At 42.1% G+C, this 14,160-nt stretch overlaps 1 protein-coding gene across 1 annotated transcript in view; it reads right to left on the bottom strand.

Annotated features, from left to right (window-relative positions):
* Window positions 1-13,526: 13,526 nt before the first annotated feature.
* LOC311128750 (adenylate cyclase type 5-like) overlaps window positions 13,527-14,160 on the bottom strand; it is a gene marked incomplete at both ends in the record, with an annotated part of 52,517 nt that continues 51,883 nt past the window's right edge. Inside the window, 2 exons of the mRNA XM_084160999.1 lie at window positions 13,527-13,655; window positions 13,955-14,079. Of these exons, the coding sequence (XP_084017125.1) occupies window positions 13,527-13,655; window positions 13,955-14,079 (254 nt within the window). The remainder of the gene's footprint in view (window positions 13,656-13,954; window positions 14,080-14,160) is intronic.

Below are 14,160 nucleotides of genomic sequence, written 5' to 3'. Positions count from 1 at the left end.
GCTAATGTTGTGTGCATAACCAAGACGTTTACCTAAGTGCCTTCAGAAAGTATTCATACCCCTTGACTTATTCCACCTTTTGTGTTATAGCCTAAATTCAAAATGGATTAAATCGATTTTCTCACCCATCTACACACAATACCCATTGATGATGAAGTGAAAACATGTTTTAGAAATGTCTGCAAATGTATTGAAAATGAAATGTAAAAATCTCATTTACATAAGTATTCACACCCCTGAGTCAATACATGTTAGAATCACCTTTGGCAGCGATTACAGCTGTGAGTCTTTCTGGGTTATTCTCTAAGAGCTTTGCACACCGGGATTGTACAGTATTTGCATATTCTTAAAAAAATTCTTCAAGCTCTTAAATTGGTTGTTGATAATTGCTAGACAGCCATTTTCAAGTCTTGCCATAGATTTACAAGCAAAGTCAAGGGATGTGAATACTTTCTGAAGGCACTGTAAAGTTGTTTATCTTCTCTGAGTGGTTTCTTCTGCTGTTTTTCTATTACAAACTCCTTTACTGTATGTGTAAAGCACCATTAAATGTAGTGCCTGTATCAGTGCAGTAGAAATAATACCAAACAGATAAATGGATACCATACCAATACATAATTTACTACACCTGATAGTCAAACTGGAGTAGGACTCAAATAAGTAGTGCATTTCTTATTGTTATTTCAAACTGCTGAGTTTCATATACCTTTTCCCCCTTATTCATTTTTGAAAACAAGTACTTCTGATTTAGAAACAGCAGACCCAGTTTTCTGGCAGCAACACTTTAGTTTCAGAAGCAGAGTTTCAGGCAAAAAACAGTGAGGTAGGCGCTCTGGGAGACATTATGGTGATTACCTTGATAATGATGATGATATTATTATTATTAGTGTGTACATTATTAGAAGCAGCAGACATTTCTTCCAGAGGGGGACATAGAGGATTAATGAGCCAAGAACTTCATGTTCCTCCAGGTTTAATGTTTTTGATCACGCTCAGGAAGAGTAGCTGCTGCCTTGGCAGCAGCTAATAGGGGATCCCTAATAAATACAAAAATAAATACAAATCATGAAGTGTAAGGTTGAATGCAGATGAAGAACTGTTAGGTATTATAAGGGGGACATTGTAGCTCATTTGGAGTGCTCTTTAGATTTGAACACACGAGGGGAAGTCGGTCGCTGTCTAGGCCTATTTGTGACTATTCTACAGACCTAATCAAGGTTATTTTTACACTGTCCACAGCAACCGTGGTGTGCTCACAGGTGTGCTGCTTTAAAGGGCATGGACTCAGCAAGGACCAAATGATTATGAGTTGTGCCAAATCACTGTTTTCAGCCAGCTGTATTGTAAGCTACTTACCAATTATTATTTTTTTCATCCAGTTTTATTATGCATTGATTTCCTCTGAAGTGCAGGGCATTTAAAGCAGTTCTACCTTCCCCTCTTGTAAAGATCTAAATCGACAACAGTTTTTGTACACAGTAAAGACTGTTCAATGAATTGATCAGTAGCCATCAGTAGGCTACAATGCCCTTTACATCCACCCATTTATTCTATGGGCTTTGGCTATTTAGCAAAAAGGCTTCATTTGCTCTGTAGTCTGTCAGTTTATTTGGTCTGGGGCCATTTTATTTAAATACAGTCAGTCTTACTCGCTTAAATAAGTTAACAATTATTTATGGGCGATTTGCAGAGGAGCAGATAACATAGGCCTATTCATATTATAGTTAATTATCAATGCTTAAGTTATATACACTGCTCAAAAAAATAAAGGGAACACTTAAACAACACAATGTAACTCCAAGTCAATCACACTTCTGTGAAATCAAACTGTCCACTTAGGAAGCAACACTGATTGACAATAAATTTCACATGCTGTTGTGCAAATGGAATAGACAACAGGTGGAAATTATAGGCAATTAGCAAGACACCCCCAATAAAGAAGTGGTTCTGCAGGTGGTGACCACAGACCACTTCTCAGTTCCTATGCTTCCTGGCTGATGTTTTGGTCACTTTTGAATGCTGGCGGTGCTTTCACTCTAGTGGTAGCATGAGACGGAGTCTACAACCCACACAAGTGGCTCAGGTAGTGCAGCTCATCCAGGATGGCACATCACTGCGAGCTGTGGCAAGAAGGTTTGCTGTGTCTGTCAGCGTAGTGTCCAGAGCATGGAGGCGCTACCAGGAGACAGGCCAGTACATCAGGAGATGTGGAGGAGGCCGTAGGAGGGCAACAACCCAGCAGCAGGACCGCTACCTCCGCCTTTGTGCAAGGAGGAGCGTCCACAGGTGGGGGTTGTGCTTACAGCCCAACACCGTGCAGGACTTTTGGCATTTGTCAGAGAACACCAAGATTGGCAAATTCGCCACTGGCGCCCTGTGCTCTTCACAGATGAAAGCAGGTTCACACTGAGCACATGTGACAGACGTGACAGAGTCTGGAGACGCCGTGGAGAACGTTCTGCTGCCTGCAACAACCTCCAACATGACCGGTTTGGCGGTGGGTCAGTCATGGTGTGGGGTGGCATTTCTTTGGGGGGCCGCACAGCCCTCCATGTGCTTGCCAGAGGTAGCCTGACTGCCATTAGGTACCGAGATGAGATCCTCAGACCCCTTGTGAGACCATATCCTGGTGCGGTTGGCCCTGGGTTCCTCCTAATGCAAGACAATGCTAGACCTCATGTGGCTGGAGTGTGTCAGCAGTTCCTGCAAGAGGAAGGCATTGATGCTATGGACTGGCCCGCCCGTTCCCCAGACCTGAATCCAATTGAGCACATCTGGGACATCATGTCTCGCTCCATCCACTAACGCCACGTTGCACCACAGACTGTCCAGGAGTTGGCGGATGCTTTAGTCCAGGTCTGGGAGGAGATCCCTCAGAAGACCATCCGCCACCTCATCAGGAGCATGCCCATGCGTTGTAGGGAGGTCATACAGGCACGTGGAGGCCACACACACTACTGAGCCTCATTTTGACTTGTTTTAAGGACATTACATCAAAGTTGGATCAGCCTGTAGTGTGGTTTTCCACTTTAATTTTGAGGGTGACTCCAAATCCAGACCTCCATGGGTTGATAAATTTGATTTCCATTGATAATTTTTGTGTGATTTTGTTGTCAGCACATTCAACTATGTAAAGAAAAAAGTATTTAATAATATTATTTAATTCATTCAGATCTAGGATGTGTTGTTTAAGTGTTCCCTTTATTTATTTGAGCAGTGTACATAGTCTATATCTAATAACATAATTCACCACCAAGGGTCAGTTAAATCTGTCTGAAATGGCACCCTATCACCTACAGTTGAAGTCGGAAGTTTACATAGACTTAGGTTGGAGTCATTAAAACTCGTTTTTCAACCACTCCACAAATGTCTTGTTAACAAACTATAGTTTTGGCAAGTCGGTTAGGACATCTACTTTGTGCATGACACAAGTTATTTTTCCAACAATTGTTTACAGACAGATTATTTCATTTATAATTCACTATATCACAATTCCAGTGGGTCAGAAGTTTACATACACTAAGTTGACTGTGCCTTTTAACAGCTTGGAAAATTCCAGAAAATTATGTCATGGCTTTAGAAGCTTCTGATAGGCTAAATGACATAATTTGAGTCAATTGGAGGTGTACCTGTGGATGTATTTCAAGGCATACCTTGAAACACAGTGCCTCTTTACTTGACATCATGGGAAAATCAAAAGAAATCAGCCAAGACCTCAGAAAAAAAATTGTCTGGTTCATCCTTGGGAGCAATTTCCAAACGGCTGAAGGTACCACGTTCATCTGTACAAACAATAGTACGCAAGTATAAACACCATGGGACCACGCAGCCGTCATACCGCACAGGAAGGGACGCGTTCTGTCTCCTAGAGATGAACGTACTTAGGTGCGAATAGTGCAAATCAATCCCAGAACAACAGCAAAGGACCTTGTGAAGATGCTGGAGGAAACAGGTACAAAAATATCTATATCCACAGTAAAACGAGTCCTATATCGACATAACCTGAAAGGCCGCTCAGCAAGGAAGAAGCCACTGCTCCAAAACCGCTATTAAAAAAGCCAGACTACGTTTTGCAACTGCACAAAGATCGTACTTTTTGGAGAAATGTCCTCTGGTCTGATGAAACAAAAATAGAACTGTTTGGCCATAATGACCATCGTTATGTTTGGAGGAAAAAGGGGGTTGCTTGCAAGCCGAAGAACACCATCCCAACCGTGAAGCACGGGGGTGGCAGCATCATGCTGTGGGGGTGCTTTGCTGCAGGAGGGACAAGTGCACTTCACAAAATAGATGGCATCATGAGGAAAGAAAATTCTTCGGATATATTGAAGCAACATCTCAAGACATCAGTCAGGAAGTTAAAGCTTGGTCGCAAATGGGTCTTCCAAATGGACAATGTTGTGGCAAAATGGCTTAAGGACAACAAAGTCAAGGTATTGGAGTGGCCATCACAGCCCTGACCTCAATCCTATAGAAAATGTGTGGGCAGAACTGAAAAAGCGTGTGCGAGCAAGGAGGCCTACAAACTTGACTCAGTTACACCAGCTCTGTCAGGAGGAATGGGCCAAAATTAACCCAACTTATTGTGGGAAGCTTGTGGAAGGCTACCCAAAACGTTTGACCCAAGTTAAACAATTTAAATGCAATGCTACCAAATACTAATTGAGTGTATGTAAACTTCTAACCCACTGGGAATGTGATGAAAGAAATAAAAGCTGAAATAAATAATTCTCTCTACTATTATTCTGACATTTCACATTCTTAAAATAAAGTGGTGATCCTAACTGACCTAAGACGGAATTATTACTAGGATTAAATGTCAGGAATTGTGAAAAACTGAGTTTAAATGTATTTGGCTAAGGTGTAAGGTGTACTTCCGACTTCAACTGTATATAGTGCACTCATAGGGCTCTGGTCAAAAGTAGTGCACTATAATAGGGAATAGGGTGCTATTTGGTACATATCCTAAATCACCATATTGCTTTTATATAGCCAATATTATTAGCATAGCTATATTATTAATGAAGAAAATACAAAAGGAGCCATTGTTTAGTACAGCCCATATGTTACGATCCTTATGGTACCAATGACAGTGTAATGCTGCCCCCCGCTGGAGATCTAGAAGAACAATCATAGAGATTCTATGAATTTGTGTTCTATATGTAGATCTATAGGAACAATCAACTCAAACAGTTCAGTGAAATGGCAGGCAGGCTGGCTGGCAGGCAAGTTCTCTCTTCTCTTTCTACTATTACAGTGTTAACATTACCATTTGGATCGTCAAAGACTCAAATAAATCTATGGGTGTACATCTGCAACAACCATCCAAACCTAAGGTTATAGGAAGACATAGGATGCCACATCAAATAAAAAGGCGTTTTCAACAAGTGACATTTTAGTGGTTTATTGAATGTAACAACAAAAAAATGTATAGTGTTTGACATGATAGAAAGCAAAGACAACCCAAGGTTTAGTCTGGGTACCAGTCTTTTTAGCTACCATTCCAATCCTTGTAGAATGTAATAGCTGAACAGAGACGGCAACCAGGCTATACGCACTGATGCCATTTCTCTTCTCTCTGCTCCTTCATCTAGTGAAAACCTCACAAGGTTCATCCTTTCTCCAAATATAGGGAGAGAAAGGGAGCTATGCCCCTCCCTAACAGAGACGGTCTGCACCCACTCCCCCAATTTGAGAACACACGTTAAAGGTCAATTGAATTCAATGGCACTGTATTTTCCTTGCTTATTTTCAAAGGCGCAGAAACTAAAGTACAATCTCAACCTCCTATAAAAAGCCACCTATAAAAAGCCATGTGTCTTTACAACACCAATGACACACAGTAACGTTTTTTTTTTTTTTTTTATCACAGGAAAAGCAAAAGATGGCACCAATTTGAGGAGTGGAGAGGGACTGAATAGATTATAGAAGTAGAGTAGATCCCTCATGTTTCTGGTGGAAGGAGGGTTTTAGTTTGAAATGAGTAAAGACCAGAGGATAAGGGCTCTATTTAATCTGTATCGTTGTAGTTGAGCGTTACAGCATGAATTACATTTAAAGTCGGATATTCCCGCTTTAAGGCGTTCGCATGCTTCCCAGGAAGTGTTTGTGCATATATTATGACGCCTTTTGTGACGTTTTTGTTCGTTTTGGACTTCGTTGAGGGGTTTTTCGGCTGTTCGGGCATGCTCTTAACTGCTAGGCTACCTGTCACCCATAATTAATAGAGTGCCAAGACATTCTTCCTATCCACATAGACCTCAGGGGGTAGAAAGTGACAATCCAAACAGACAGACTGCTTCTCAAGAACCGATTGGTACCCAAATCACCAATATTGTCACTGTAAGTAGTTGATGAAGACATGATGAGCCAAACTGTACAGTTAGGGAAAGACCAAAAAATCTGTGAAATTAGAATGATGACACATCAGATGTAGGATAAGATAAAGATACCACAGTATGCTGTAACAGTAACGCTGATAGGCCGCTCTACCAAAAACAGATAAAGGGGAATAGGGAGTTCAAAATTCCAGTCACTTTCCCAAAATTCCCAGGTTTTCCAGAAATCTCAGTTGGAAGTTTCCTGGATTTCCTGCTTATTCCCTCCTGATTCCGGGAATCTTACAACCAGTATTTCTGGAAAAACCTGGGAATTTTGGGAAAGTTACCGGAATACTGCAAACCTAATGGGGATAAAAACATACAGCAGATCAAAGGTCAAAAGGAAACATGTCCACATGGACTCCCACAAGCTGCTCCTCATATTATTTAACATAAGGATCATGTCATCGTCAGTATATAGACTAGTATAAAGGCCTCATTGGAGAAAATTGGACATTCATTGGGTCATACCATCTGGTTGAGCCAGGGGTAGTGGGAGGGCAGTAGCAGTGTAGCGCAAAATGGCTTCTTAGAGCACCAAACCAGTCTATCTATGACATGGACTGACTGCAGGGTGTTATTAAGCTGAAAGAAAATGGCGAGGGATGCCTTGCCACAAGTGCAGGCAACTGCTTGATATTCAAACCAAATATGTGGAAAAAGCAGGTGAACTAGAAAGAATGAAGAATACAGTGATGGGAAAGAAAAGGAATCCTCCACCCCTTGCAAATGTGCATGATTGTAATCGGTCTCGGTCAGCTATGTACATCCGAATACATGTTGTTTATTTATAGATATTTCTCTCTAATATATTAATGTACAAAATATAGAATCTAAAAGATCTTATAGGGTTTGGTGTTTTCGAGTCAAAATGTCGAAAATACAAAAAAAGCTTTTCGTTGACATCCTCGGTTGAAAGTGTCTTCAGTTAAAGCGTGTGTGTGTGTCTGTTTATATGCACGTGTATGTGTGTGTCTAGCGAATGTCTGTGTGTGTGTGTGTGTGTGTGTCTGTGTGTGTGTGTGTGTCTGTGTGTGTTTATGGGCACGTTTGTGTGTGAGTGTGTTTTTGTGCCTGTGTTTGCATGACGTGTGTGTAGTGTAGAGTTCTGTAAACTCACACTGAGCAGAGCAGTGCAGTCTCACTGGTCGTTCAAGTACCCAGCCAGGTTAACACGGCCCACCTAGGCTCCCTACTAGTGATTAAACACACTGCTCCTTCCTCTCTGACCAACTCCAGTAAAGGGTTTGATAGATAGTGCTGCTGTGCTGGCTGGCCATGTTAGTACGTAGTGTACCCATGGTTTGGAGAATTGCAATATCTGTACCACTCAACAGTGTACAAAGACAGCATCCATGGACTGTATGAACAAAAACACTTTTTTCCACATATTATATATATATACATATACAGTGGGGAAAAAAAGTATTTAGTCAGCCACCAATTGTGCAAGTTCTCCCACTTAAAAAGATGAGAGAGGCCTGTAATTTTCATCATAGGTACACGTCAACTATGACAGACAAAAATAGAAAAAAAAATCCAGAAAATCACATTGTAGGATTTTTAATGGATTTATTGGCATATGATGGTGGAAAATAAGTATTTGGTCAATAACAAAAGTTTCTCAATACTTTGTTATATACCCTTTGTTGGCAATGACACAGGTCAAACGTTTTCTGTAAGTCTTCACAAGGTTTTCACACACTGTTGCTGGTATTTTGGCCCATTCCTCCATGCAGATCTCCTCTAGAGCAGTGATGTTTTGGGGCTGTCGCTGGGCAACACAGACTTTCAACTCCCTCCAAATATTTTCTATGGGGTTGAGATCTGGAGACTGGCTAGGCCACTCCAGGACCTTGAAATGCTTCTTACGAAGCCACTCCTTCGTTGCCCGGGCGGTGTGTTTGGGATCATTGTCATGCTGAAAGACCCAGCCATGTTTCATCTTCAATGCCCTTGCTGATGGAAGGAGGGTTTCACTCAAAATCTCACGATACATGGCCCCATTCATTCTTTCCTTTACACGGATCAGTCGTCCTGGTCCCTTTGCAGAAAAACAGCCCCAAAGCATGATGTTTCCAACCCCATGCTTCACAGTAGGTATGGTGTTCTTTGGATGCAACTCAGCATTCTTTGTCCTCCAAACATGACGAGTTGAGTTTTTACCAAAAAGTTATATTTTGGTTTCATCTGACCATATGACATTCTCCCAATCCTCTTCTGGATCATCCAAATGCACTTCAGACGGGCCTGGACATGTACTGGCTTAAGCAGGGGGACACGTCTCGCACTGCAGGATTTGAGTCCCTGGCGGCGTAGTGTGTTACTGATGGTTGGCTTTGTTACTTTGGTCCCAGCTCTCAGCAGGTCATTCACTAGGTCCCCCCGTGTGGTTCTGGGATTTTTGCTCACCGTTCTTGTGATCATTTTGACCCCATGGGGTGAGATCTTGCATGGAGCCCCAGATCGAGGGAGATTATCAGTGGTCTTGTATGTCTTCCATTTCCTAATAATTGCTCCCACAGTTGATTTCTTCAAACCAAGCTGCTTACCTGCTGCAGATTCAGTCTTCCCAGCCTGGTGCAGGTCTACAATTTTGTTTTTGGTGTCCTTTGACAGCTCTTTGGTCTTGGCCATTGTGAAGTTTGGAGTGTGACTGTTTGAGGTTGTGGACAGGTGTCTTTTATACTGATAACAAGTTCAAACAGGTGCCATTAATACAGGTAACGAGTGGAGGACAGAGGAGCCTCTTAAAGAAGAAGTTACAGGTCTGTGAGAGCCAGAAATCTTGCTTGTTTGTAGGTGACCAAATACTTATTTTCCACCATAATTTGCAAATAAATTCATTAAAAATCCTACAATGTGATTTTCTGGATTTTTTTTTCTCAATTTGTCTGTCATAGTTGACGTGTACCTATGATGAAAATTATAGGCCTCTCTCATCTTTTTAAGTGGGAGAACTTGCACAATTGGTGGCTGACTAAATACTTTTTTGCCCCACTGTATATATATATACATATATATATACATATATATATATATACATATATATACATATATATATATACATATATATATACATATATATATACATATGTATATATATACATATATACATATATATACATATATAATAATATATATACATATACATATACTATATGTATATACATATATACATATATATGTACTATATACTAATATATATACTAATATATATACATATACTATATACATATATATACATATACTATATAATACATGTATACTAATATATATACATATATATACATATACAGTGGGGGAAAAAAGTATTTAGTCAGCCACCAATTGTGCAAGTTCTCCCACTTAAAAAGATGAGTGAGGCCTGTAATTTTCATCATAGGTACACGTCAACTATGACAGACAAAATGAGAAGAAAAAAAATCCAGAAAATCACATTGTAGGATTTTTAATGAATTTATTTGCAAATTATGGTGGAAAATAAGTATTTGGTCAATAACAAAAGTTTCTCAATACTTTGTTATATACCCTTTGTTGGCAATGACACAGGTCAAAGTTTTCTGTAAGTCTTCACAAGGTTTTCACACACTGTTGCTGGTATTTTGGCCCATTCCTCCATGCAGATCTCCTCTAGAGCAGTGATGTTTTGGGGCTGTCGCTGGGCAATGCAGACTTTCAACTCCCTCCAAAGATTTTCTATGGGGTTGAGATCTGGAGACTGGCTAGGCCACTCCAGGACCTTGAAATGCTTCTTACGAAGCCACTCCTTCGTTGCCCGGGCGGTGTGTTTGGGATCATTTTCATGCTGAAAGACCCAGCCACGTTTAATCTTCAATGCCCTTGCTGATGGAAGGAGGTTTTCACTCAAAATCTCACGATACATGGCCCCATTCATTCTTTCCTTTACACGGATCAGTCGTCCTGGTCCCTTTGCAGAAAAGGTAGGTATGTTCTTTGGATGCAACTCAGCATTCTTTGTCCTCCAAACACGACGAGTTGAGTTTTTACCAAAACGTTATATTTTGGTTTCATCAGACCATATGACATTCTCCCAATCCTCTTCTGGATCATCCAAATGCACTCTAGCAAACTTCAGACGGGCCTGGACATGTACTGGCTTAAGCAGGGGGACACGTCTGGCACTGCAGGATTTGAGTCCCTGGCGGCGTAGTATGTTACTGATGGTAGGCTTTGTTATTTTGGTCCCAGCTCTCTGCAGGTCATTCACTAGGTCCCCCCGTGTGGTTCTGGGATTTTTGCTCACCGTTCTTGTGATCATTTTGACCCCACGGGGTGAGATCTTGCGTGGAGCCCCAGATCGAGGGAGATTATCAGTGGTCTTGTATGTCTTCCATTTCCTAATAATTGCTCCCACAGTTGATTTATTCAAACCAAGCTGCTTACCTATTGCAGAGTCAGTCTTCCCAGCCTGGTGCAGGTCTACAATTTTGTTTCTGGTGTCCTTTGACAGCTCTTTGGTCTTGGCCATAGTGGAGTTTGGAGTGTGACTGTTTGAGGTTGTGGACAGGTGTCTTTTATACTGATAACAAGTTCAAACAGGTGCCATTAATACAGGTAACGAGTGGAGGACAGAGGAGCCTCTTAAAGAAGAAGTTACAGGTCTGTGAGAGCCAGAAATCTTGCTTGTTTGTAGGTGACCAAATACTTATTTTCCACCATAATTTGCAAATAAATTCATAAAAAATCCTACAATGTGATTTTCTGGATTTTTTTTTCTCATTTTGTCTGTCATAGTTGACGTGTACCTATGATGAAAATTACAGGCCTCTCTCATCTTTTTAAGTGGGAGAACTTGCACAATTGGTGGCTGACTAAATACTTTTTTTCCCCACTGTACTATATATATATATATATATATATATATACAGTGCATTCGGAAAGTATTCAGACCCCTTCACTTTTTCCACATTTTGTTACGTTACAGCCTTATTCTAAAATGTATTAAATCGTTTTTTCCCCTCATCAATCTACACACAATAACCCATAATGACAAAGCAAAAAGCAGGTTTTTAGATTTCTTTGCAAATTTATAAATAAAAAAACTACCGGAAATATCACATTTACATAAGTATTCAGACCCTTTACTCAGGACTTTGTTGAAGCACCTTTGGCAGTGATTACAGCCTCGAGTCTTACAGCCTCAAGCTTGGCACACCTGTATTTGGGGAGTTTCTCCCATTCTTCTCTGCAGATCCTCTCAAGCTCTGTCAGGTTGGATGGGGATCGTCGCTGCACAGCTATTTTCAGGTCTCTCCAGAGATGTTAGATCGGGTTCAAGTCCGGGCTCTGGCTGGGCCACTCAAGGACATTCAGAGACTTGTCCCAAAGTCACTCCTGCGTTGTCTTGGCTGTGTGCTTAGGGTCGTTGTCCTGTTGGAAGGTGAACTTTCGCGCCAGTCTGAGGTCCTGAGCGCTCTGGAGCAGGTTTTCATCAAGGATCTCTCTGTACTTTGCTCCGTTCATCTTTCGCTCGATCCTGACTAGTCTCCCAGGCCCTTGCCGCTGAAAAACATCCCCACAGCATGATGCTGCCACCACCATGCTTCACTGTAGGGAGGGTATTGGCCAGGTGATGAGCGGTGCCTAGTTTCCTCCAGACATGACGCTTGGCATTCAGGCCAAAGAGTTCAATCTTGGTTTCATCAGACCAGAGAATCTTGTTTCTCATGGTCTGAGAGTCCTTTAGGTGCCTTTTGTCAAACTCCAAGCGGGCTGTCATGTGTTTTCTGTCTGGCCACTCTACCATAAAGGCCTGATTGGTGGAGTGCTGCAGAGATGTTTGTCCTTCTGGAAGGTTCTCCCATCTCCACAGAGGAACTCTGGAGCTCTGTCAGAGTGACCATCGGGTTCTTCGTCACCTCCCTGACCAAGGCCCTTCTCCCCCGATTGCTAAGTTTGGCCGGGCGGCCAGCTCTAGGAAGAGTCTTGGTGGTTCCAAACTCATTCCATTTAAGAATGATGGAGGCCACTGTGCTGCAGAAAGTTTTCCGTACCCTTCCCCAGATCTCTGCCTCGACACAATTCTGTCTCGGAGCTCTACGGACAATTCCTTCGACCTCATGGCTTGGTATTTGCTCTGACATGCACTGTCAACTGTGGGACCTTATATAGACAGGTGTGTGCCTTTCCAAATCAAGTCCAATCAATTGAATTTACCACAAGTGGACTCCAATCAAGTTGTAGAAACATCTCAAGGATGATCAATGGAAACAGGACGCACCTGAGCTCAAGGGTCTGAATACTTATGTAAATACGGTATTTCAGTTTTTTTATTTGTAATAGATTTGCAAGTATTTCTAAAAACCTGATTTCACTTTGTCATTATGGGGTATTGTGTGTAGATTGATGAGGATTTTATTTTATATAATCCATTTGATAAAAAGGCTGTAACGTAATAAAATGTGGAAAAGGTGAAGGGGTCTGAATACTTTCCTAATGTTGCACGTGTATATATGGGTTTCTGTGTCTTCATGCAGGTTTTGTTTAGAGCGACTTGGATCCTTCAGCAGAATGTCTATGAAGACACACAGAGTGGATCAATTTCCTCAGACCCTTAAAGAGATCTACAGTACTGCGAGATGATTGGCTCATAGCCGTTCCTTAACTCACACTATGACTGGTGGAAATAAGACAGTGAGAGAATGCTGCTGTCACAATGTGTCTCTATCTGCTGTAGTCTGATGGGATTTCTTTGGTCTCTTCAGCGAACCCAGGCCCTCTAAGCTCCTCCCTCTGTCTCTTTCCCCCAATCCGAGAAGAGGCTGGGTGGGGTCTCCTTCACTCTGGTCCAATCAGAGGCTGACCTCTGCAGGTAGGGAGGGAATAAATCTAGGAAAAGGGGTATGGGTGGGGGGCAGTCAGTTCCCCAAGCTAACACAGGTCCATGAGCCTGCTCGTCAAAGACTTGGGGGTCAGCCCCTTTTAGTCCAATCACCCCTCTCCTCTCAGCCTTCTCCTGCAGCAGTGTCAGTCTGTTACGGGGGCTGCTTCTGAATAGGCTGCGTCTGAAATGGCACCCTATTTCCTATATAGTACACTACTTTTGACCAGAGCCCTATGTCCCTGGTCAGAAGTAGTGCACTATACAAGGAATAGGGTTCCATTTTTGACACACCCTGGGTGTTAACTGCTGGGAGGTCCACCAGTGAGGAAGTAGGTCTGCATCTCTCCTTTACCCTTCACCTTGACCAGGCCTCGGCACTCTAGTGTGTAGTTATAGGAGTTCAGCACGTTGTACAGGTCAGAGGTCACCTGGCGGGAGAGAGAGGAAGAGGAGAGAGAGGAAGAGAAAGGGAAGAAGCTGTAGTCAGAAAGTCACACAGAGGATAGCAGTGTTCACATATCTTGATCATAGGCACACTGCCTGCCCTTTCACACTGCCACATGATAATATTCTAAAAGATCGACACAAGGTTAAAAAAAGACGCTATGCTTCTTGGTGCTTTATTGACAATGTTTCGACCCTTAAGTCTTCATCATAGTCAGAAAAAAGTCACAATAGAAATCCTCGGTGTGTTATCAGTTTCTACTGTGCTGTGTCTGTTAGTTACCTGGATCCGATCAGGTACACCAGTGCTGTCCATGCGGCTGGCCACGTTGACTGTATTCCCCCAGATATCATACTGGGGCTTCCTGGCCCCGATCACCCCAGCCACCACTGGACCCATGTTCAGTCCTGCAGCGGTGGACAGGGATATAGTTTAGCATGTTTTTAACAATATACAGTCGGGAAAAAAAGTATTTAGTCACCCACTTA

Source organism: Coregonus lavaretus (genome assembly GCF_964263955.1).
Source record: "Coregonus lavaretus genome assembly, chromosome: 5".
NCBI classification, from domain to species: Eukaryota; Metazoa; Chordata; class Actinopteri; order Salmoniformes; family Salmonidae; genus Coregonus; species Coregonus lavaretus.
This window is presented reverse-complemented; position numbering and strand designations above follow the sequence as displayed.